Below are 26410 nucleotides of genomic sequence, written 5' to 3'. Positions count from 1 at the left end.
TCAAATCACAGCTCGCCCTGTGGAAGCTGTCCCAGACAGGTGAAGAAAACCAAGAGGGAGGACATGAAAGACAGTCAGTGAAAATACCTGGATCTGAGAGATGGAGTTTCTTCTTCCTGAAACAACATAGATGCCAATGTTATTGCATCAAAGTGTAACTGGAAACATGAAAATGTAAAAATACTGAAAAAAGAGGGGAAGTATGTCTGGGTTATGAAGCACTTTGTCAAACAGAGGATGTTGTATGTGAATGAAAGGTGACAGGAAACTCTTGAGGCTTGAGTACAGGGGAATATGATCAGACCTGCCTTTGAGGAAAATCATTTTGGTAATTAGGGAGAGGCTTGAGAGAGAAGATTCCCCCAGCAGCTACTGCAATTATACGATTGTAAGGTTAAAAATACATACTATACTGGAAGTAAGAAGTATTCAAGATGACTGCAGATTGTTTTGTAGTGGCAAAAGAACTGGAAATTGAGGGGATGCCCAACAATTGGGGAATGGCTGAGCAAATTATGGTATAGGAATGTGATGGAATACTATTGTTTTGTAAGAAACAATGAATGGATGCTAGAGAAGAATGGAAAGAACTACCCAAATTGATGCCAAGTGAAGGAAACCGAACCAAGAGAACTTTGTACACATTGCCAACACTGTGAACTGATCGACTCTGATGGATGCAGCTCCTCTCAGCAGTTCAGAGATCTAGGACAACCTGTGAGATCTGTTAGGGACAATGCTATCCACATCCAGAGGGGACCAAAACCAGAAATAGCACAGAACCTGAATGGATTCTCTGTTTGCCTTTGAAAAAACCTTCTCATTTTTCCTTCCTGTACCATGATTTTTCCCTCTTTTCTCTTGATCCTAATTCCTCAAACACAAAATGACTAATATGTGGGCATGTTGAACATGGGTATAGATGTACAACTTTTACCAAACTGGTGCTGGGGTGGGAGTGGAGGTGAAAAGGGAGGGTGATGTGAAAATATGTGACTTATGAATATGCAGGTAGATGAATGGTGCAAGGCTTTCATGATATGTAGTTGGAAAAATGAAAATAAAATATCAAGGAAAAAAAGATGACTGCAGAGCCTGAATGAGTCTCTCTCTCTCTCTCTCTCTCTCTCTCTCTCTCTCTCTCTCTCTCTCTCTCTCTCTCTCTCTCTCTCTCTCTCTGTTCTCCTCTTCCCTCATACAGTTGGCAGACATTGATCTTTACCAATGAGGAGAGTTTCATACCAATGGGCTTTGTATCTTGAATCTCACAAGGTTCCTTGAGCATCAGTGAGATGAAGGAACAGAATTTGTAAACTGAGGAGATCTTAGTTTTTGCAACTCTATACAGTAATACTGTGTCCTCTCTGAAGTCTGATGAGGCAGAGGGGCTGGCACAGGTCCTTTATCTTCCCTTCACCAAGGTCCCTTGGTCAGAGGTTGAGTTGAGATAGACCTCTGGCACCATTCCTGCCCTGGCCAGGGGATGTTCAAATTTAAGATTTTGGGGGCCCAGGATGCGTGGGTCTTGTGGGGAAGGGAGAGGACACCAACTCATCTGGTGTAGTAGAGCCAAGTGAGGCCACAGGAGAGAAGAAAACCTCTTGGCAGCTTTGGGAGGAAGGGACAGGGGTCAGGAACTATTCTCAGTGACAAGGTAGCGAAAGCTGACTGAGGGAAACCAAAGTAGGAGACTGAGGCAGCTTTTCATCTCCCAGACCTAAACTCTGCCCAGGAGTCCTGCATAAGGCCACAGAAATTCTGGGGGCTCTACAATAGTACCCCTAGGTCCCCCTGCACATGGAGGTTCAGAGAGTTGGGCTGACACCCCCTGGGGTGTTGGGCTTGGCAGATTTTTACTCCTTTGTCTGGATAGTTTAGTCTTGGGAAGCCAGAATTCAAATACTGGGAGGAGTCCAGGAGGTGGTTCTTGTGGGTCTAGATAAGAGAAACCTGGGGGGGGGGGGGTCAATGATGAGGCACTTTCAGGAACTCTGGGTCTGAAGTGAGACGAGAAGGCCAGGGTTAAGTTCAGAATCACGATCCCTCTTCCCTCTTGGATCCAGACTGATCTCAGAAGAGGCTCGGATGTTCCATTTTTGTCTCTGTCCCCGTCCCTTCTACCCCGACTGCCTCCTACAAACCTACCTCCTCCATCAGCCCAGGAAATGTTGATGATTGTCTTCTGGGGAGAGTGCCTCTGGCCTTGGGTCTTAGATGCCACTCTTAGGGATGGGATGAGGCTACCACCTTCAGCCTCAGACACCAGGAGAGCAAATGAGAGTCCTGAGGATTCACTTCACTGCAGCCCCCCATCAGGATGCAGGCAGCTGGTATCCCCTAGACTAAGCCTTCCCCACCAGCCCCTCTTCGCTTTCCACCTCATGAGAACTCTGTATGCTTACTCTGGTCCCTGGGAATACTGCCTCACAGGCAGGGTGAATGCTGTGGTTCTGGGGTTGAGGAGTGAAGAGGAATTCAGAGAGAGAGAGAGAGAGACAGAGAGACAGAGAGAGATAGAGAGACAGAGACAGAGAGAGACAGAGAGAGAGACAAGGAGAGACAGAGAGAGAGAGACAGAGAGAGACAGCAACAGAGACAGAGAGAGAGACAGAGAGACAGAGACTGAGAGCAACAGAGGGAAAGACATACACACAGAGATAGAGACAGGCAGAGGATTCAGAGAGAGAGAGGAAAGAGACATAGAGAGAGAGAGAGACAGAGACAGAGAGACAGAGACAGAGACAGAGATAGAGACATAGAGAGAACTTTTAAAAAAGAATACATTTAATATAAATCTCTCTTTGAGACTGATTCCAGACTCATGGAGAAAAATAGAAAGATTTTGAAAACTGCAGACATGCAGGGGAAGCTAGTTCTTTGATATGTCTCTTCAAAAGACTTTAGAGAGTTTCTCCTTGGGTGAGATCAGACTCTCTCTCTTGCTTTTGAGTTGTGTTATTTGGCAATTTTTTCATTTATGTAATTTTTCCAATTTTTGCTGGTCATTTGTCTGGATGTTGACTATTCATTATTTATGAATGCTCTTCTGTGTAAACAGCATTTGGTGGGAAGGAGTTAAGATCTGTACCAGCTTATGCTTACAAAAGCTCAGGATAGCCTTCTTTCTCTTTTTTTAAAATTACAATAAAAAAAAGAGCCTTTCTTCTATTGAGCAGAAATGAACAAATGTCAAGAGACCAAAAAAAAAGACATGTCATGAATTCACTGCCCATGTAGATGGGAGACTAGTCTGTTTCTTCCCAGCCTGGAGACCCACAGCCATTCCTTGTCTTGATCAATCCCCAGGAAAGACATGTTGCTTTGGCCAGTTGTAAGTTTTTGTCCCCAAACTTAGACAGCACATGTGCCAAAGGGAGAACTTATGAGTTCTGATTTTTCCCCTTCATGGGATTCTCTTGAAATTTCTTGGGAAAAAATAGTGATAGATTTTGTTGGTTTCCTCCCAGAGTCTTGGAGCTGTCTTTCCTCAGTGGGTCCCAGGGATGTGGCTAGGACTCCAGGGAGAAGTTCATATCCTCCGAGCTTCTGAATTCCTAAGGTCCTCAATTGGTAGGCTGGGAGAAAGACAAGGAAAGTCTTTTTGGAGAAGATGAGATTTGGTCTGAGTCTTGAAGGAAGCTAGGGAACGCAGGAGGCAGAGATGAGGAAGGAGAGACTTCCAGGTACAGAGGACAGCCAGTCAAAGACCACCGAGTTGGGAGATGGGGTGTCTTATTTGAGGGACAGGAAGGATGACAGTGTTGCTGAGTCACAGAGAAGGAGGGTAGGCAGGAAAGGTAGGAAGGACTCCAATTTGGAAAAGTGTCAAAAAGAATATTACATTTGCTCCTGGAGGTAATAAAAACTCATTGGATTGATTGACAGGTTTTAGGAAGATCACTTTGCCAACGGAGTGGGGAGAGATTGGAGGCAATTAAGTCATCAGGAAGGATTTACTAAATATCTATTACATAATCATCTGGCTCTGTGCTAAGCTCTGGGGATACAAATAGAACCATAAAGACAATTAAGAGATCCTTGGTTGGCCTATGAATGCAGATTGAAGCATACTATTTTCACTTTTTTGTGGGTTTTATTTCCTTTTAGCATGGGTCTTTGTCATTTTTCACAGCATGACCATAGGAAAATATGTTTTCGAGATTGCACAAGTATTTTTTTTAGGGTTTTTTTTGCAAGGCAAATAGGGTTAAGTGGCTTGCCCAAGGCCACACAGCTAGGTCATTATTAAGTGTCTGAGACCGGATTTGAACCCAGGGACTCCTGACTCCAGGGCCCGTGCTTTATCCACTACGCCACCTAGCTGCCCCTCAAGATTGCACAAGTATTAACAGCACTTTTCATAATGGCAAAGAATTAGAAATTGAGGGAGACCTATCAACTAGGGAATGACAGAATAAATGATGGTATATGTATGTGATGGAACACTACTGTTGTGTAAGAAATCATGAGGGATGGAATTTTAGAAAAATTTAGAAAGACTTGCACGAGCTGATGATGAGTGAAATGAGCAGAACCAGAAGAACATTATACACCTTAACAACAACATGGGGCTGGTGATCAGCCTTGATGGACATGCAATAATCAGGGACAATTTTAAAAGAATTGAAATGGAAAAATGCTATCTATATCCAGAGAAGGAACTATGGAGTTTAAATGAAGACCAAGGCTAGAAAGAAGAAGGAGAAGAAGAATGAGGAGGAGGAGGAGGGGGGCAGGAGAGAGAGAGAGAGTGAGAGAGAGAGAGAGAGAGAGAGAGAGAGAGAGAGAGAGAGAGAGAGAGAGAGAAAATAAGGCAGTCCATTGGAGAAAGAAAGGTATCACTTTTGTATTTAGAGGGACTTGCCCTAGCTAGGAGATGGGTTACCTCAACATATAAGACATTAGTGAAGGAGGAGGGAGTCAGGAAAGACATCTGGGTTTTAAGAGATGAAGAGGAAGGAAAAAGAGGGAGTTCTTAGTGAATAATTTCAATTTTTTGAGGGAAGTATGAGGTAAGTTTCTCAGTAGAGGGTGTGGTAGGGAAAGACTGACAGAGGACTTGAGAAAGATTGAAATAACCACCATGATGAGTGGAATAGTGAACTGATTAGGGAAGGGTAAAAAAAATTGATTTGCTATATTTAGGCTTTATTGAGAAAATGCAACATAAATTTATAGTTGACCCAATCAGCACAATTTCCTGATTTTTTTCCAGTTCAAGGCCACAGAAATAGTTGGGAAGGGAGCAGATGGTAGGAGTCATCCAAGGAAGAGGCTTGACATGCTCATCAGTACCAAGAAAGGACAAGAGAGTCAAGATTAGGGGATAGTGTAGAATTGAACTTGTTCACCAGGAGTCGAGAAGGGAAAGAAAGAGAGTGTAGGTAATGGAGGGATTGGAGATCACATCAAGGTTGAAGAAAATTCACTTTCCAAAGAGTCAGTCATGAGAGTTATCTTTGAGAGTGAGAAGACAACCAGTTATGGAGAAGCACCCAGTTCTTATTCTTTGCCTTTTTCCTTTGACTTGACCAGAGTACAAGAAAATGGGGCTTAAGTAAGGGAAATTCCTCTCTTTTACTTCCCCTCCACTGGCATTTTGTAGAAGAGCAAGCTTCCCAATAGAGATAGCAAATTCAGGGGTGGCAAGATGAGACCATGAGGAAAAAAACCACATCAAGATTGCCCCTGCCCCACCTCAGTTCTCTTTCTCTGATCTCTCCTCCTCTGCCTCCTTTGCTGGATATTTCTTCAGATCATGCCCTCTAACCCTAGATGCCCCTTGGGTTATGTCCTGGCCCCTCTTTTCTTCTCCCTCTGTACTACATCACTTAGTGATCTCACACTCTTCCACAGATTTAATTGCCATCCCAATATTGATTCTCTTATCTACCTATCCTGCCCCAGTCTTTCTGCTGACCTCTGATCTCCCATCTCTAAATGCCTTTCAAACAGTTCAACCTGGATGTCCAATAGACATCTTAGACTAAACACATCCAAAACAGAACTTTCTCTCTAAACTCTCACCTACCTCCCACCTCTCTTATCACTAGGGAGGGCAACACCAACTTCCAGTTCCTCAGTTTCACAACCTAGGGGGTCAAACAGGACTCCTCACTATTTTTTATCCCCCATATTCAAACTGTTGCCAAAGTCTGAAAATTTCACCTTTGTACCATTGGTAGTTCAGTCAAAAGACTCATCTTCCTAAATTCAAATCTAGCCTCAGTCACTTACTAACTGCATGACCTTGGACAAGTCGCTTTACCTTGTTTGCTTCAGTTTTCTCATCTGTAAAATGAGCAGAAGGAAATGACAAACCACTCCAGTATCTTTGCCAAGAAAAACCTAATAGATGGGGTCATGAAAAAACAAAAACAAAGTCATCTCTCAAACACACTTTTTTTCTATTCTCTGATACTGCCCCATCACCTGGTGTGTACCCTTGTCCCTTCATACCTGGACCATGAACTATTGCAATAGCCTTTGTTAGGTCTGCCTGTCTCAAGTCTCTCCCCCCAATCCATCTTCCATCCAGTCACCAAAGTGACAGTCTGACCTCTCCAGGTCTGATAGACATTCAAAGCCCTTCATAACCCAACCTTCTCCCACCGTTCCAGTCTTTTCATACTTTACTTCCTGATAACAACATCAAACTCCACATGCTGACTTTGAACAAAGTTCTCCACAATTTGACTTCTGCTTACCTTTGTTTTTTAACCCTTCACTGGATGTCTGTATTTTTTTAATTAAATAAATATTTTATTTGTTTCCCAATTAAACTCAATAGTAGGTCTACCAAGTCATTTTCCCCCTCCCCCCAACAGAAAGCAATCTGATATAATCTTTAAGTTGTTTCCACGATATGTATAGATCAAAATTGAATGTGTTGAGAGAAAATATATATCATTAAGAAAGAAAGAAAATATTAGAGATAACAAAATTATGTTACACATAAGACAACTTTTTTTTTAGGTTTGTTTTTTTTTTTTTTGTAAGGCAAATGGGGTTAAGTGGCTTGTCCAAGGCCACACAGCTAGGTCATTATTACCACTTAGCCGCCCCTAATAAGACAACTTCTTAAAAATTGAAGATAATAATCTTTGGTCTTCATCCAAACTCTACAATTCCTTCTCTACATACAGATGTTATTTTCTATCACCAAACCCCTAAAATTATCCCTGATAATTGCACTGATGAAGTGAGCAAGTCCATCCTGTTTGATCATCACTCCATGCTGTGTTAATGTGTACAATGTTCTTCTGGTTCTGCTCATCTTGCTCAGCACCAGTTCATGCAAGTCTTTCTAGGCTTCTCTGAAATCTCACCCCTCCTGATTTCTAATAAAGCAACAGTGTTCCATGACGTACATATGCCACAATTTGTTTAATCATTCCCCAATTGATGGACATTCACTCAATTTCCAATTCTTTGCCACCACAAACAGGGCTGCTATGAATATTTTTGTACAAGTGATGATTTTACCTCTTTTCATGATCTCTTCAGGGTGTAGACCCAGTAGTGAGTGGTCTTGCTGAATCAAAGGGTAAGCACATTTTTGTTGCCCTTTGGGCATAGTTCCAAATTGCTCTCCAGAAAGATTGGATGAGTTCACAGTTCTGCCAGCAAGTGTGTACCTACACTCTCTTTCTTTCCCTTCTTGACTCCTGGTGAACCAGTTCAACTCTATACTATCCCCTAATCTTGAATCTCTTGTCCCTTCATGGTACTGATGAGCATGTCAAGCCTCTTCCTTGGATGACTCCTACCATCTGCTCCCTTCCCAACTATTTCTGTGGCCTTGAACTGGAAAAAAATCAGGAAATTGTGCTGGTATCTGTCCTAGATTGTCATTATTAATTATATTAGCCTGCCTTTTCAATCCAATTTTACACATCCCTTTCAAAATTGATCATTGTCCTTTTTGGTCATATTGGCCAATCTGAGAGGTGTGAGGTGGTGCCTCACAGATGCTTTAATTTGCATTTCTCTAATCAGTAATGATTTAGAGCAATTTTTCATATGACTATGGTAGCTTTGATTTCCTCATCCGAAAATTGCCCTTGCATATTCTTTGATCATTTGTCATTTGGAGATAGGCTTGTTTTTTTTTTAATTTGACTCAGTTCTCTCTATATATTTTAGAAATGAATCCTTTGTCAGAAACACTAGTTGTAAAAATTATTTTTCAATGTACCACATTTCTTTTGATCTTGGTTAGGGTGGTTTTATTTGTGCAAAAGACTTTTAATTTAATGTAATCAAAATTACCCAGTTTTTTAAAAAAATATTTCTTCTTTGGTCATTAATTGCTCCCTTTTTCCAAGGTTCTGACAGGTAAACTATTCTTGGTCTCCTAATTTGCTCATAATATTGTCTTTTATGTCTAAATCCTGCCCCCGTTTTAATCTTATCTTGGTATAGGGTGTGAGGTGTTGGTCTAATCCAAGTTTCTGCCATACTAACTTACAATTTTCCCAACAGTTTTTATTGAAGAGAGAGTTCTTATCCCAGAAGCTGGACTCTTTGGGTTTATCAAACAGCAGATTACTAGAATCACTTCCTGCTGTCTCTTTTGTATCTCGTCTGTTCCACTGATCCACCACTCTTATTTCTTAGCCAGCACCAGACAGTTTTGATGACTGATGTATTATAATATAATTTTAGATCTGATAAGGCTAACTCTGCCTTCTTTGCATTTTTTTCATTAAATCCCTTGATATTCATGACTTTTTGTTCCTCATATGAATTTAGTTATCATTTTTCACTAAAGTAATTTTTTGGAAGTTTGATTGGTAAACTAAATAAGTAGTTTAATTTACATAGAACTGTCATTTTTATTATATTAGCTTCTGCCTGCCTTTTCAATCCAATTTTACATCATCATCACCTTAATTTTCTCTTTCAAATACTCTACAATCCAGTAAAAACATATTCCTGATTAGAGGTTTGTGACTTGACCTAAGATAGTTTTTCCCAATGGACAGAAGCTGACTGTTAAGGCCGGGAGCCCTGGATTCTGGACACATTGTATGATTTGGCACAAGATGTTCCACCGCTCAGAGTTACAGGACTGACTTGCTTAGAGGAGAAGAAGGAAGAGAAGGTGCCAGTCTGCAACAGGCAGGGTGCTTCTTCATACCAGTGAATTGCCACACCCCAACCTGGAATTTGATATGCCATGGCTGTTCATTTGTCTAAATTGTTCTGTGCTTAGGATGTTCTTTCTCCTCTGCCTCTCACCATCCCGATCTTTATCCAAGAATCAGTGCAACTGCCCTATGAACCACTTTCAGAGAGCCTTCCAGGCTGCCCCTAGTAGAGTGGAAGCTCCCCGAGGCCAGCGATGGAATTGGATTCCTTTTTACCCTAAGCCCGCGGTACAGTGGTGGGCTCAGAGCAGGTGTTTAATGAATTATTGCTGAATAGTTCAATATCATGTATTGAAGTTTTCTGCGTGGATCTTTTCTCTGGGGAGGGGAGGTCATTGGGCTTGAGGCTGGGAGTGGTGGTGGGGGTTGTGAGGATGAATCCACTGCAGGGAGGGGTGGGCCCACTGTGAGAACGAGCCCACTGAGGGGAAAGGGAGAGGTCCTGCAGAAACCCACTTTAGCTTTTTTCTAGAGCAAGGGGACACTTGCCTCATTGGTCTACTTTTTAAAAAATAAGTGTGATGTAATCTGGATGGGAAATTTCCTCTGCAGGAGAAAAATTTCCTGCCTCTTGGACTAAAGAAACTGGGCTTAGATGCTACCTTTAGTGCAGAGTTTCAGTGAGACCTTGGGTTATCACCTAACTTTCTCAGATCTCAATTTCCTTATCTGAAATATGTGGAATTCATTTCTCATGACTCCTGAGGTCCCTTCCAATCCTTTAAACCAATGCAGGTCAGCATCTGGGGTAAAGCTGAAGTCCTTGATCTAGGAGATCTCCCAGCTCTCTATTCACTAAATTGGGACCATTGGATGAAGTGAAGAGGGGTGCAGAGGGCCCTGGACTATGACTAACTGAGATTTGATCAAAGCAGTGGCAGGGAGTGGTGGAGAAGGAGCGAGAGGGAGTGATCTTTGGTTTCTCCTCCCCCACCACTCTGGGAGCGCCAAACCATAGACAGAAAGATAGAGCCCTCAGTTGGGTAGAGCATATTTTATTTCTAAGCCTCAACGAGGACTTCCACATGTTTCTTCTCAGCACCTTCCAGAATCAAAGTGAAGCATATGGAGGTGAGGAGGTGATTGGGAATTAGGGGTCATTGTGTTGAAGGTCATTCTCATTTGAAAATAGCTCAAGGAGTCAGAGTTGGGGGAGTCCTCCCAAAAGGGCTAGAAGTAATCCAGTTCCCATTCCCCAGACTTGCACTGTGGTGGCAGAAACCCTGTTAGGGGAGTTCTGGCCCTTTATCGTCAAATCTTGGCAGATCTCAGTCACAGCTATGGGCCCAAAAATCCTGGTATTTTCAAGCAGATCGCAACCTCTGCCAACTTTCGGGGCACAGCCTTGGATGGCTAAGTCACCTGAGAACCCCCCTGTCCCCAAAGAGACAAAGAAAGAGCTCTCATTCTAGAACTGGGGATCCAGGTTGATCTCCCACCCCCCACCCAACCCACCCAAGACCCAGGAGTCCAGATCCTCACATTGCCACACCTCCCAGAGCCCAGGAGCCAAGATTCTCCAGCTGCTACATCTCCTAGAGACCCAGGAGTCCAAAGTGCCCCATGACCACCCAAACCCCAGAAACCCTGATTTGACAGCTTACAGCTCAGATTCCTCCAGATCCTGATCCCAGACCCCTGTTCTTTCAGGATACCAGATGCTCTAATCCCCCAAGTTTAGTCCTAGAAGAAGCCAGGTATGGACCTCACCTCCATTGAGCCGGAACCTTCCATTGTAACAGCGGGAGGTGCCCACTGGGCAAGAGGAAAGATAAGCTCTCGAACAGTAGGATCCCAAAGCCATACACATTGGACACTGGAGATCACCAAGGGAAGGGGCAACTGTTTGGACATGATGTGAGGCTCAGCAGTTTGTTGAGTGCTTAGGGGCCCCTCTGGCTTCCCCTCCACTCCCTCTCTGCCTCTGCCTCTCTCTTTCCCTCTCTGGATCTCCTCCTCTGTATGGTGGTTGTGATGGAAAGAGCCCAGCCCAACAGATTCCTCATCTTGGCTGCATTCTTGACTAGTCTATGTGACTCCTGCTCTTCTCTGGGTAACAACAGCTTTGTTCATTGACTATCTCAGGACTGTTGCGAGGATTCTGCTGAATAATGAATGGAAGCACTGAAGAGTGTAGTAGAACATGGGAAGTCAGAGCTGGGAAGCTCCTTAGAACTGGGGTGTCAGAGCTGGGAGGGTCTTAGAACTGGGGTGTCAGAGCTGGGAGGGGGCTTGGAACAAGAGATGTCAGAGCTGGGAGGGGGCTTAGAACAAAGGATGTCAGAGCCCTTAGAGAGCAACATGGAACATGAACTAGAAAAGATCTAAAAAAGTTACTCAGTTTAACGCTGTCATTCACATTTGGTGAAACCAAGCCTAGTGAGGCAAGGAGTGACCCAAATTTGACTAGGACTAGAGGTCTCTCATCCAGAGACCCCCCCCCCCCACACACACACACACTATGAGAGTGGGCCCCGCTCCCCCAGGTCCTGGGTTACCTGGACCAGACAGCTTTAGAATGGAAGCTGTGCTCTTGACGTCATTACACAGGCTGAAGGAGCAGACCCTGGTGTAGGACACGATGGTCACTCCAGGATACCCCACCCTGGTGGGGCCAGAGGAGGTTCTCCCAGACCCTATACACCCCTTACTGCTCATGATGAAGCCTGTGGTTCCTGGAGGTAGAGAGAGCCAGAGGACTGGGGTTCAGCATCCTTTGGATCCTATGAAGGGTGAGAACTGGGGGCTCAGGATTTTGGGGTACTCAAAGAATAGAAAACTGAAGGGTGGACCTCCTGATCCCCACAAGTCTGAAGGCTGGAGGTTAGGACCCTGAGGTCCCTTGTGGGGTTAGGGGCTGGGTAATGGAATGTGTGGGTCACCAAAGATTTCAGGAGTTTAGGATGCTGGGATAGATTGGAGCAGGGACTCCTCACCTGACTTTGTGAACAGCAAAGTCTCCTGACACAGCTCCCCGATCTCACAGGTGATGGTGTGCTCAGTGGTCAGGTCTTGTGGTTGCTCACCTATTTTTTCTCCCAAAAATGTTCTGACTCCCTTATAACAGGTCAAAGTCCTAGTGCCTGCAGAGAGAGGGGCCTGGCTCAGCACCAGCCTCTCTTCCCCTTGGGAATCTAGGTCCTCCACCCCTCATCTCCCACTCCAGGCTGATCCCCAGGAACTGTCCAGAGGGAAATCTTGGCCTTGGCTAGGAGGGGCTGGCTCCAGGGAAATGCCAACCTTGTCATTTCTGGCCTGCTTTGAGGTTGACCAAAGACTTCCCCCCACCACTACCACTAACCTTATGAGACAATACTAGCCCCATTTCACAGATGAAGAAATGGAGGTTCTTGCTTGTGATCACATGGACAATGAGTGGTCGAGCCAAGATTCTGAATCCCAGCACTGGGCATTTCCCACGAGATAACAATCTGGGGCAGGACTCCCCCAATCAGAGGCCAGCATCCCCCAAGGGCTTTCCTGGAGAGCTCCAAGATCTTGGGGAACATTGAGGTCAGACCCACCCATCTCCCCTCCAGATCTCCCCTCCGCCCCCCTTCTGGGAACCTTTGGGATTCCATATTCTCTCATATGAGTGGGCAAGGAGAAGCATGCAAAGGAGGAGGGAAAGGGCCCTGTAACTGGTGTCCCTTTCCAATATGCTGAAAATATTTTTTATTTATATCTAGGTCCATGTCAATGATCCCTTGAATTTTCTAATAGGGTATAAACTTTCTGAGGGCAGAGACAGTTTCTTTTTTGCCTTACTAACCCTGGTGGATATCATAGGAGCTGGCACACAGGAGACATTTAAAAAATGTTTGTTGATTGATCAGAAGAAGACATCATGGGGATGTCAACCTTACAGAGAGGTTGGGGATATGTTGGGTGGACAAGATTTTGGGAAGGGCAGGTCCAAAGTCAAGGAAGGTCAGGGATCACTGGAGAATGACCCTCAGCTAACGAGATGAGGAAGGGTCACTTCCCCGGAGGATCCGGGGGGGTTCTCCGACTTACTCTGGTCCCTATCATTTTCACAACTCTCTGTCAGAGAAATGGGTCCAATCTCCTTAGTCCCATTGAGCAGCTGGCAACCACCATAGGGCACACAGCCCTGAACTCTCAGATGATGGGAGAGCCCCCCTGGAGAGAGAGAGATGAAGGGGGTGAGATGGACTGACCCATGGACCCCTAAGGGCAACTAGTCCTGCTCCCCACTCAAGAGATCTAGGGTTCTGGACTTCAAACCAGATTAAGGAGGCCAAGTCCTCAGCCCCCCACCCCGTGAGACACTCAGACCCAGAGGTCTCACCTCCAGACAGCTGGACCATTCCATTGTAGCAGTGAGCTGTGCCCAAGGGGCAGGTGATGAGGGGAGCATCAGAAGGGCAGGAATTAAGAGATACACAGACTGGACACTGCAAGCCCCCTGGTGCTGGGGCATCTGGGAAAGGAAAGAAGGGGGGATCCCAAAGAAGGGGGAAAGGGGAGGGCCAGGTCCCTGTTCCCTTGGACCAGACCCTTTGCTCCTTCCTCTTTGTTTTCTCCAACATCCCCCTCTCCCTACCTTTGGTTCCTATAGGACTTCATCTTTTTCCCTGTTTTCTCTCTCAATCTCCCTTCTCTTGTCCAACTGCTTCCACTTCTGTATCTTCCCTCTCCTCTTTTTTCCTCCCCTCCCCTCCCCCTCTCCCCCATCTCCATCCCTCTATCTCTGTGGTTCCCAATCCTCTTTCCTCCCTTCCTCAGTCCAGGGTACCCTGGGATTCCAAACTCCACAAAGGAAAACTGGTGCGGAGGTCATTGCACAGGTCTGAGTGGCAGACTTTGGTGAAGGATGCAATGGTTATCCCAGGGGGTCCTCTGTGCTGGATGTCCTTCTCTTCCTGGGCAGGGGCCCTGGTACATCCCTTACTTAAAACTGCCATTTCTCTGCTTCCTGTAGGAGGGGAAAGAATTGCCAATGGAAGATTGGGGTGGGGCAGACTGGGTTGAGGTCCAGGAGTTGGGCCACTAGAGGCCCTGGGCCACTAGAGGTGGTGAGTTGGGGGTTCCAGAGCACCTTCCTTCTCTTAAGAGTTTCTTACCTGACTCCAGAATGATGAGTGTGTCCTGACATCCTTCCCCTGGCTGACAGGTCTCATTCAATGAGACAGTCCATGTGATGGGGAAAGCTGACCGGTCATCTGGATAGATCAGGAAGCCCATATTACAGACCAGGCCCTTGGTCCCTGGGGAAAAATAGTTAACATCAGATTCTGTTCTTCTTTCTGATGACCTAGAACCAGAGCATCCCAAATCTACAGCTGGAAACTTCCCCAGAGACCCCCTTTCATTTTACAGGTGAGGAAATTGAGACCTGCGAAAATAAAATGATTTGCTCAGAATCTTTCCATGAGTGCGAGACAGTCAGGATTCAAATGGCTCCCATCACGACAGGTACAGGAGTCTTTTCAGCTCAATAGTCTTTTCTTTTCTTTCTGTTTTTTTGTTTTTTTTTTTTAGATTTTTCAAGGCAATGAGGTTAAGTGGCTTGCCCAGGGCCACACAGCTAGGTCATTATTAAGTGTCTGAGGTCAGATTTGACCCCAGGTCCTCCTGACTCCAAGTCCGGTGCTCTATCCACTGTGCCACCTAGCTGCCCGCAATAGTCTTTTCAAGGTTGTTCCTGTTTGGTCCTTTCCCCCTTGATATCCCCAAACCCTCCCACTCTCCAAGTATCCTATATCTCTCTTTCCCTTCTCCCCCTGAAGGGCTGAGCCATTGAGTTGAGATTACCCACCTCCATCCTATAAGGATTCAGTCAATTCTTGTCTCACCCATGAACCTTTGGGTCTGGTTCTACAGCTCTTCAATTGAGTCAGCCAGAGGTCTCTAGCCCTCCTCCCCCTTGAAGGATCCCAACCCCACTCTCCAGAGTCCATCTCCCCCCTCCCCAAATCTTGTGGTTTGGGACTCCTGGTCCTTTCCAGAAGACTCCCAAGACATACAAGGAAGAACTAGGACTGCTCCAAGAAGCCAGAATAGCATCAGGGGTCCCATGATCTGGAAGCCTGGGTCTGTATAGCAGGCGAAGCTTGTTTCTGTCACCTTTCCAGTGATTTGGCTTCTTCCTTTCTTATGTTCCTCTCACTGAGCAAATATCCGCCTTACATTGGGGAAAGAAAACCCATAATTGCTTAACCACTGGCTCAAAGAAAAGGGATGCCAGGGGACAGCACCTGAGGTTCTGTAGGGAAATTTCAGCCCTTGACCCCTCCCACTGCTCAGAGACTCAGGTCCCCAGCCATGTCCCACAGGCCACTTGATTCCCTAGATCCTGCTTCCCATGGGGGGATCTATCAGGGTCTTTGGAATCCTAAAGGTTCCTATTCTTTAGTTTCCTCATCAGGTGAGGACATCTATGTTCCAGACTTGCCTCAGCCCAGAATGTGCCAATCACCTATGAAGACAGCCAGGGAAGGGAAGTTTCACAGCCTAACCCTGACTTTTCCCTCTCCGCAACCCCCCCCCCCTTAATACAAACTTCTTCCTGCCTAGGAAGGCTTTCTCCTTTCCCCCCAGTCCTCTCTCTTTCCCTAGATCTAGTTCAAAGAATAATGATTTAGAGAACTTTATCAATGACCTATTAGGTGATAAGCACCGGGTATTCAGAGAAAAAAAGGAAGGGAGTGAAGGATTGTACTAAGTTCTTTATACAAAGATTCTCTCACAACAACCCCTGGGAAGTGGGTGTTATTATGATCATCCCCATTTTATGGATGAGAAGACTGAGGGTCCCACAATGAGTAAGTGTCTGAGGTTGGATTTGAAGTCAAGTCATCCTGATTCCAGATTCAGAGTTATCCACTGTACCACCAGCCATCTCTAAAGGGGGGAAGGAAAAACTGCTTCTCTCTAAAGGAGGAAAAAACATGCAAACATCCAGATACAAGCAGATACAAGGGAGATAGAAAGGGATCTTGAAGGAAAGAGCATTGGAGGACCAGAAGTATTTCACAACAGATGAGATATTTGCTGGTATTTTCACTATCTATCCCCCCATGTCTGGAATGTTTTACCTCCTGCCTCCTGCCTCTGGACTTCCTTGGCATACTTGGAGACTCAATGAACACCCTACCTTTTGTGAGGAAAAGCCTCCTGGCCCAAGCACTGGGTGATTCAGGAGATGTGAAGGAGAAAGGTGTGGGTAGCCTGGGAGGGAGGAGAGGCCAGGTGATAAGGGACTTTACAAGCCAAACAGAGAAATTTTCTATTTGCCACTGGAATTTCTTGAGGAGAAAGGGACATGATCAGAGGTTCACTTTTGGAAAATCCCTTTGGAGGTTGAATGGTCTCCCCCAAGACTAAGGCGATAATCCGGGTGGGAGGTGATGGTGGCAGTGATGGAGGAGAGAAGACCCAGAGTAGAACTGACTGGTCCTGGCAACTGATTGGCTATGGGGAGGGAGAGAAAAGGATGAGCCCGGGGGGCTGAGACCCTTGACAAGAAAAGGGAATTTGGTATAGAAATCTATTCTAGAGGAAAAGAGGACAGAGATGGGAGAAAGGGGACAGGGGAAGAGGAGGGGACGTGTAGGTGATAGGAGAGAAGAAAGATCATGGGAGAGGGTAATCAGATACAACACACTTTTGAGGATGGCCAGGGTGAAAGGAAGGGGAGAATAGACCAAACTGGGGGCGGGGGAAGGGAATAGAAGAGGGAAATACAGCTAGCAATAGCAACTGTGGGAAAAAAAAATAATGAAACCATTTCTCTAATGGACTTATAATAAAGAATGCGATCCATCCCAAAGCCAGAGCTTTGGTGTCTGAATACAGATTGAGGCAGGCTTTTTTGTCACTTTATTTTTATGGGAGGAGGTTATGTTTACTTTTACAACATGATTATTGTAGTAAAGCTTTTGATGGCCACACATTTTTTTTTCAAGTTTTTGCAAGGCAAATGGGGTCAAGTGGTTGCCCAAGGCCACACAGCTAGGTCATTATTAAGTGTCTGAGGTCACACTTGAACTCAGGTCCTCCTGACTCCAGGGCTGATGCTCCAACTACTGCACCACCTCACCACCCTGTGGCCAAATATTTTTAACCTACACCAAGTAATTTGCTTTCTCTCTCTCTCTCTCTTTTTTTTTAGGTTTTTGCAAGGCAAACGGGGTTAAGTGGCTTGCCCAAGGCCACACAGCTAGGCAATTATTAAGTGTCTGAGGTTGGATTTGAACCCAGGTACTCCTGACTCCAAGACTGGTGTTTTATCCACTGTGCCACCTAGCCACCCCTGTAATTTGCTTTCTCAATGAGGAGGAGAGGGCTGGCAGGAAGGGAGAGAATTTGGAATTCAAGATTTTGGAAGTAAATGTTGAAACTTTGCTTTTGCATATAGTTAGGGAGGGGAAACTAAAAAAATAAATAAATACATAAAAGAATAGGAAAGTTGGGAAGAATTAAAAGTTTGGGGTGAAAGGCAATGAATTCCTCTTATCCTCCAGTTCTAGTTGACTCCATCTCTGCTTCTCTCCTCCTAAGGCTCAAATATCCATCTGCCCCACCCCCCCATCCCCAATGGCCTTTCATCCACATTCTGGACTTGTGAATAGAGGTTTTGTGGAGGAGGTCAGGGAGAAGTATTCTGGAAAAATCTGATGGACATAAAGAAGAGTGGAGGATGGATCAGTCAAGTCTGCAAAGTAGGGAAAGGACATGGCCAAGGGGAATGAGAACTTCCTTAGCCAAACAGACATCATTAAGGAGCTATGAACCCCACACTGGGGACAACCCTGCAGGAACAATTGGGAGTTGTCATACTATGAACTAGTGTAATAGAATTGTAAAAGATCCTGAACTGAGAAGGAGAGAGGTAGAAGAGATCTTGGAACACATTTTACCCTAATTAGGAGGAATCTGAAAGTATGAGATGTCAGAGGGGGAGCGGTCTGAGAACAGGAAATGTCAAAGTTGGGAGAGACCTTAGTACATGGAATATAAGAGGTATACAATCAAAGCTTGAATCATAAAAATTTATTGGAAAAAACCCAATAAAATAGATAAACCATTGGTTAATTTGATTTAAAAAAAGAAAGAAGAAAACCAAATTATTAGTGTCAAAAAATGAAAGGGATGTGTTCACTAACAATGAAGAGGAAATTAAAATAATTGTTAGGAGCCATTTTGTCCAATAATATGCCAATAAATTTGAATGAAATGAAATGTCTATAAAAGTATAAATTATCCAGACTAACAGAAGAAGAAGAAATAAAATACTTAAATAACTCAATCTAAGAAAAAGAAATTGAACAAGCCACCAGTGAACTTCCTAAGGAAAAGACCCAGTGGATTCACAAGCAATTTCTACCAAACATTGAAAGAATAATTAATCTCAATACTTGTACAGTGTTCTATCAAATTCCTTTTATGACACAAAAATGATGCTGATACCTAAATCAAGAAGAGTCAAAACAGAGAATATTATTGCAAAAATTTTAAATAAAATACTAACAAGATTACAACAATATATCAGAAGGATCATACACTATAACCAGGTGGAATTCAAACCAAGAATGCTGGACTGGTTCAAAAACAGGAAAACCATCAGCATAATTGCTCACTTTTTAGCTACCTTTCCTAATTGATTCTAATGTTATATCATACATTAATTACAGCTATCTGCCTGGGTCTTATATTTTTTTAGGGCAGCTAGGTGATACAGTGAATAGAGCTCCAGTCCTAGAGTCAGGAGGATCTGAGTTCAAATTTGATCTTAGACACTGGACATTTACTAGTTGTGTGACCCTGGGCGAGTCACTTAACCATGATTACCTTGCATCCAGAGCCATCCTGATCCATATCTGGTCACTAGAAGCTGATGGCTCCAAAGGAGAGAGTGAGGTTGGTGACTTAGCACAACCTCCTCACTCAAATCCAATTCAAATGCAAGTTTTTGCATCACCTCCCTTGTGTCATGATCTTCTTTGAGAATGGAGGACAAACATTATCAATCAATAATTCCCCAAATGATAAATGATCAGAGAATATGAACAGGCAGTTTTCAGACAAAGAAACCAAAGCTATCTATAGTCATATGAAAAAATACTCAAAATTACTATTGATTAAAGAATTGCATTATTGATGGAGTTGTGAACTGATTCAAACACTCTGGAAATCAATTGGGAACTATATCCAAAGGGTTAGAAAACTGTGCATACCATTGCTAGATCTATAATCCTCCCCAAAATATCCAATAAAGAGGGAAAAAACCTATTTGTGCAAAAATATTTATAGCAGTTTTTTTGTGGTGGCTAAGGATTGGAAATTGAGAGAATACCTATCATTTGAGGAATGGCTAAACAAGTTGTAGTATATATGATATGATATAAGGGAATATTATTGTGCTGTAAGAAATGACAAACAGGATGACTTCAGAAAAAAGCCTAGAAAACTTATGTGAACTGATGCATTATAAAGTGAACAGAACCAGGGGAATTTTATACACGGTAAAAGCTATATTGTTTGATGAAGTACTGAATGACTTAGCTATTCTTAGCAATACAATTATCCAAGCCACTTCCAAAGGACTAAGGATGAAGTAGATTATCTGTGTCCAGATCGACATCGTTTGAATAAAGAGTGAAGCATACTATTTTCAGTTTCTTTCATTTTTTTCTTTTATTCAAATTTTCTTGTCCAAAATAACTAATTGGAAATGTTTTACACAGTTGCACATGGATAACCTCTATCTGATAGTTTACTGTGTCAGGAAAGGGTTAGGGAAAGGGAAGGAGGAGGAGAAATAGATTTGGGACTCAAAACTTTAAATTAAAATGTTAAAGAATTGAACAAAAATATTTTATTTTTCCCAATTACATATAAAGGCAATTTCTACCATTCATTTAAAAATTTTTTTGAGTTCCAATTTTGTGGTATCTTATGTGCTTCAGGTCAAGGGTTATGAAGGGTTAACACAGAAATAGCTATGTGCCTTAACAAGCAAGATGTACTTCAGAGCTTAGATAAGGGAGTAGCTGCATGTCTGAGCTAACAAGATGTACTCCAGGGCTCAGATAAGAAAGCACATTCTGAGAAAATACCTTCTGCAACTGTTCTCAAAACATTCTGCACTTTGGTTCTCAAAACACTGTTTGGTTCTCAAAACATTCACCTAAGACAAACGCAAGGACATGCATGTGAAAAAGTGCTTTCTAAAACGCTTATGTGAGTGGTTACGTAAATGAAGTATGTATCCTGTGATCAATAAACGAACCAGCTTATTCACCACATTGATGCTTGTCTGAGTTCCTCTCCTAGCGGACTCAACACAATTTCCTTCCTCATTTCCTCCCTTCCTTTCCTTCTGCCTGAGATGTTAAGCAATTTGATATAGATTATACATGTTGCAATCATGCAAAACTTATTTCCGTAACGGTTATGTTGTAAAAGAAGACACGGTTTAAAAAAAAGCAACAAAGAAAGTGAAAATAATATGCTTCAATTTACTTTGCTGTCACCAGTCCCACTGTCTCCTCCAGAGTCATCTGGGTCTGGGGGACTGGAGATGGCCCTAGGAGGCAATCAGGGTTAAATGACTTGTCCAAGGTCACACAGCTGGTCAGTGTCAAGTGTCTGAGGCTGGATTCAAATTCCTGTCCTCCTGACTCCAGGGTCAATACTCTACCCACTGTGTTACCTACCTACCTACCCAGGTACAAGAGTCTTGACCCTGCATAAAGCTGCTGGTTCATCATTCCTGTGCCTTGGTATCTGAGGACTGCTGGGGACAGTCAAGAGAACGACTTTGTGAAGGTGAAGGTAGGATTCTCTTGATCTATCATCTTGATAAATGAGAAATATGGGGTGGCTAGATGGCACAGTGGATAGAGCACTGGCCCTGGAGTCAGGAGTACCTGGATTCAAATCCGTCCTCAGACACTTAATAATGACCTAGCTGTGTGGCCTTGGGCAAGCCACTTAACCCCATTTGCCTTGCAAAAATCTAAAAAAAAAATATGTGGGATAAATAAGAAATATTCCCGCCAGGTAAATTCTGAGAGTGGCTATGATATCCTGTTATACAATTGGCTGCCTATGAATCATACCTGAAATCAAACAGAACTAATGCTGTTATGTCTCTACCTTTCTCTTCACACAGTACATTTCATTGATAAGGGCAGGTGTAAAAGAAGATGAACCTTAATGGTAATTTTTCCTTACATTATACATGCTAGTAGAGTGAATTATCATTTGAATCACAAATAATAGAGACCATGAAGTCATACAATTGGTGTTATTTAATGTATGAGACTACCCTGTTAACTTTTTTCATCATCACAATATGATTAGTAGGAGATGTGACATAATTTTCAAAATTGGAATAAGAATTTTAAGCCTAAAATAGAATATCTTCAGTTTTGATTTAAAAAAAGGAAATGGAAGAATGATAAAATATCTAACATTACCAAATGGGAAAAAAATCAATTTTATATGGGTTTTCTTGTTCTACCTAAATATTGAACATATCTTGATGGGCAAACATGTTTTATTATAAATAGCTTATTTGATATGTAGTATCTTGAAGTTGCCTTCTAAATGTATTTATATAGATCCCAAACCAGAACTTTTTTCTGACAATGAAATTATTTTGTCAACTTTTAAATGAATTCAGTTTTGCATCAGGGGTTATCATCATCATATTATTAGTTCCCTGGCAAAATCTCAACTTCCTAGGGAAGGAATGAACAGCTAATAAGAAAAAAGTTAGAAAAGAAAATAGCTAGAGTGATAATTTTTCAGTTACTTGAAATAAATAGTTGCAACAAGATTAGGTAATTATCAATGCCAAATACACATTCGAGTTTGGCATTTTTAAAAAAAAATTTCCATTCTTATTTGAATTTGTCAGTTTAAAAATGTAAATTCCCTGGTCTAGTGATGTTTAACATTAGTGTTATTAAGGTTTGAACTGGCTCTCACTACCTGACTTAATTATTGTCATCACAAATTATAATTGCATTAAGATCTATTTTCTCAGAGACTTTTAGTAAAAAAAGAGATCTCTGCAATTGAATTGGAGAAGCAAATAGATTAGAAATTGCTCTGAAGCCCCACTCATTTCAATACTCTTAAGATGAGAGATCTCCAGAGGGCCATAGGGTTACATTAGAAAGTTTGAATCATTTTCATAAACTCCAAAGATTTCCAAAACTCATGTATAGGAAATCAATGTTTGTACTGCTATACTTAAAGAAATGCCCTATGGTGCCCCAATTTTCATATCTCATAAGGTATGTCTATATTAGACCTTGTGCTTCATGGTTTTCGATTGGTGAGTCACTGAAGACACATAGTATTATCTAGTATATGTTTAATCTAGTGTATGTTTAATCAAACGAAACATAATCAGTACGTTTTAAGTTTTGCCCAGTTCCCTCTTTATGATTGTCTTGGTGACCAAGCGTAGTATGGCAGAGGTGAAAAGTTCTCTCATTTATTTTTATACCTCTGGACTATTCTCTCTTATTCAGCATGAGTAGGGGACCATCTTATGAATATCAAGACGTATGTCTAGCCCATAACATCTCCTCTTTTCTAACCTATGGAGATGTCCAGCCATATTGAGACCACCTAGTCAACAGAGATATTTCTTTTTTCACTCAACTTGTGACCCTATTGATAATTGTTTTTTGTCTATTTTATAGATAACCTAGGTGTCATATGTCAACCAATGGAATTATTTGTAATTGAGATAGGCTTTCTTGAATGTCTAGATACCAACCCCCTATAAAAAGTTAGGTGAAAGAGAGAGCATCTCAGAATAATTAGAAAAGTTGCTACCTTATGAAGTTCATACCTTATGGAGCTACTGTTAAAGTGTAAAGAGAAGAGAAAGTTCATGGAATATTCATGGGAGCATTTATTTTGGTAGCAACCCCCCCCTCCAAATCTAAGCCTAGAGTCACTGTAGAGTGACTAGGCTAATTGTGGTGTATGAATATACTAGAATAGTATAGTTTTGTTACCTATAAGAACAATCTAATTTCTTATATTAGGGAATGAGCATGGCCTTGGAAGAAACAATGAAAGTGAAGAATCCAGAGATATTTAGGAGACCTGTATTTGAACTGGTTTGAAACAAGGTGGGCAGCTTACACAATGACCACAGTAATGTAATGAAAAAAAACTTTGAAAGACATTCAGATCAATACAGGGATGAAACGTAACTCCAAAGAATGGACAATGCTATCCTTCTCATAAGAGAGGTGGTGGACTAAGGATACTAAATGAGGCATATATGATCCAGCATAGCCAGTATGCTGGCTTGTTTGGCTTAACTATTCTTCCCTGTTACAAGGGATGTTTCTAAATGGAGGTAGAGAGTTCAGAGGGTGGGGAAATTATTAAAAATTATTATAAATATCTTTAAATATTTCTGTTTTATTATGCATTTAATCATTAACAAACTGAAATATTTCAAGAGACAAAGAAGACCAAAAAGAATGACTTGTGAACTATTTTAGGGGGTTTTTAAGGACTTATTAAAGGCAGCAATATTTTTAAAAACACTACCAAAGGGTTTATTTTTAAAAGCTTGCATAAGAAAACCATTGAATGTTAAACCTAAAAACACTTCCAATGCAATACTTCAGTTTGTATTATTCTTTGTTCTTTATTAAAATATCTAATTATACTTTCATTTGACTTTTTAAGTCAAACTGAGTCAATTTTAAGCAGTTCTTTTTAGTGCTTTGAGATCCTAATCCCTACTCTCATGTTCACTGATAAATTGGATAGTCAGACCTATTGTTACTCTTCAGAATTCTAGGGGTACCCCTGAGATTAGAATTTTCTCTCATGTTATCAGTTTGATTTCCTACCCTATCAATAAACAGTTATGGTTTAATGTTTCTTTTATAAAATAGACACCATACCGGAATTATTTTACAATTTTCATTTAGCCAAATAGCAACAATTAGTTTTTACAAAGTGATATTTTCCAAGGAGGTGTAGTGATAATAGAAGGAAAATCATCATTCCAAAAAATACTTCCTGTACCACCTTAGTCCCTGGAGGAATGGGTTCATACTAAAGCAATTGCCATCAAATTCACTTCCAAATCTGTTTAACTAAAGGATGAAATCATTCTAGAAAATAGCATCTTGGCTGTTGAGTCCAATTTGGTTCCTGGTTGGGTCCCACCATTCTTTTCAACTTTATATATATTTTTTAGGTTTTTTCCAAGGCAAATGGGGTTAAGTGGCTTGCCCAAGGCCACACAGCTAGGTCATTATTAAGTGTCTGAGACCAGATTTGAACTCAGGTACTCCTGACTCCAGGGCTGGTGCTTTATCCACTGCACAGCCTAGCCGCCCCCCACCATTCTTTTCACTCTCCAGGGTCTTGATGGAGCTTTCATTGAACCTTCAGTCAATTAGCCTTTCACATTTCACAAGGTCAAAACAAATTCTTCCCCCTAGAGCAGAAAAGGACAAAACACAGAGAGGCAAAGAATGGAGGCTGGAATTCAGGGTCTACATACAGCCCCCTCTACAAAAAAACCCTTATTTTTATCACCTAAAACATCCAGTCAGGAAAGAGGCTCAAAATGCCCTTGTGGTAGTCTTTTGTCCATCTATTGTTTCAGCAACCAACCAAAAAGGCTCTTTTTTACCACCAAATAAACAACCTAGAAACAATGTCTGCCCATGCTCTGAAATCCATATGTGGGTTCTATCATGTTAGGGAAGCAGCTTGTTATTTAGGATTGAAATGCTGGGATAAAGTGAGGCACTTACAGGTCATTGGACAATTAAGGAAAGGAGGCTGACAGCCCTAACATAGCAAGGATAGCCAATTTAGTTTTGATAAAACTAAAGCCTTCCCTGCCTTCCTCTCGATTAGGAATTGTATCTAGTTCTCTGGGCAGGTGAGGTGATTCCCCTAGTCTTGGGATGGGATAGCCACCAAGTCTGAAGTGTGCTGGTCCCACATGGGTGGACCTTTTCCTGCCCCTAAGACGGGGGAAGCTATCTCAATATAGTCAAGGAGGAACAATTTGAACCCTGCCCAATCCCTGCTCCCCCCAATTACATTCCAGTTTTGCTACCTATAAGAACAATCTAATTTCTTATATTAGGGAATGAGCGTTAATTAAGCATCTAAAGATCTAAAGCTGGAAGAACCTCAGAGACCATCTAGTTGGAACTTCCTCATTTTGCATACGAGGAAATTGAGGATCAGAGAGAAAGCAAATTTATATAGGGTCATACAGGTCACGATCATCAGAAGTTGGATCAGAACCTAGATCCTCTGAAGCTCCAAAAAGATGAAGATCATAAAGATAGTGAATAGATGAGTCAGGATTTGGGTCTAGTTCCTTTGAACCTTCTGAACAACCCTACTTTCTGACGTGATCATGTTTTCATTGAAACCTTACCTAAACCAGATTGGGGTATTGATTTAATTTTACAAAGTGCTTTGTTCGTAACGATCCCCCTTTAAAGTAGAAAAGAAAAAGCAATAAATATCCATTTTTCAGATGAGGAAGCTGAATATCAGGGAGAGGAAGTAACCTGGACGAAGTCATGCCATTTGTAAGAGGTAGAGTTGGGATTTGAAGCCAGGGTTCCTGAATCTGGTCCTTTTGCTGTATAACCCAGATCCCAAGATAGTTGCTTCTTCAGCCATTTCCTAAGAACCTACTGAGAGAATTTATATGATTTCCATTTTTTTGGCTATTACAAGCAATGTAGTTGTAAACATATAAGTTCAGTGAATTCTTTCGTTCTTTGTTTTGATGAATCATGAAGGTGTTTTTGTGTGACTCCAAGAAAAGCAGAATAGACATATCTAGCCTCTTTTTCCCTCATCCTTTTCCAAAAGAGACTTCAATTCCTGTCAGGGGGAAGCAGGAGGGTGGGTCCAGAAGCTGAATCACTAATCCTCCTCTCAAAAAAAAAAGAGGTAATGGGCTAGAATTATATCTGTCTGCTCCCTCAAATAGTAATAGTCCAGATGATATCATTTTCATCTTTCATAAATGGGGAAAGGAGACCTCAAGGTTTATATGTAAGGTTTAACTCTATTTAAAATGATTACCAGTTTCACAAAGAGCAAAGAAAATCATTTATATAAATTAAAAGCAAAATAGAAACCAGAAAAGGTAAACATAAGAGCATTATATTTCAGACAAGACCTGTAACAGTTTAATAAAGAGAGAGAATTACAGATCTTACCCAAAGGGAGAAAAATTCCCTGAAGTTTCTAGATAA

The 26410-nt window shown here is 42.2% G+C and overlaps 1 protein-coding gene across 1 annotated transcript; it reads right to left on the bottom strand.

The window, feature by feature from the left end:
- Positions 1 to 10139: 10139 nt before the first annotated feature.
- Positions 10140 to 15234, bottom strand: CD177 (CD177 molecule). Its single transcript, XM_074192706.1, has 9 exons — positions 15143 to 15234; positions 14240 to 14383; positions 13912 to 14091; positions 13465 to 13596; positions 13170 to 13295; positions 12089 to 12235; positions 11651 to 11827; positions 10863 to 10994; positions 10140 to 10526 (listed from the first exon to the last, which is right to left on the bottom strand). Exons 1-9 carry the CDS (start codon positions 15192 to 15194, stop codon positions 10294 to 10296), a joined length of 1323 nt encoding a protein of 440 aa, XP_074048807.1. The 5' UTR covers positions 15195 to 15234; the 3' UTR covers positions 10140 to 10293.
- Positions 15235 to 26410: the final 11176 nt, after the last annotated feature.

This window comes from Macrotis lagotis, chromosome 1 (genome assembly GCF_037893015.1).
Source record: "Macrotis lagotis isolate mMagLag1 chromosome 1, bilby.v1.9.chrom.fasta, whole genome shotgun sequence".
Taxonomy (NCBI): Eukaryota; Metazoa; Chordata; class Mammalia; order Peramelemorphia; family Peramelidae; genus Macrotis; species Macrotis lagotis.
Note: the sequence above shows the minus strand (reverse complement) of the source record. Positions and strands in the feature narration are given on the sequence as shown.

Coding starts and splice junctions, on each gene's coding strand:
- CD177 (XM_074192706.1), bottom strand. CDS start 15,194: ATGGGACCCCTGATGCTATTCTGGCTTCTTGGAGCAGTCCTAGTTCTT. Junction 14,092..14,239: donor ACTCATCATTCTGGAGTCAG/GTAAGAAACTCT, acceptor CCCCTCCTACAG/GAAGCAGAGAAATGGCAGTT. Junction 11,828..12,088: donor TTTGCTGTTCACAAAGTCAG/GTGAGGAGTCCC, acceptor CTCTACCTCCAG/GAACCACAGGCTTCATCATG.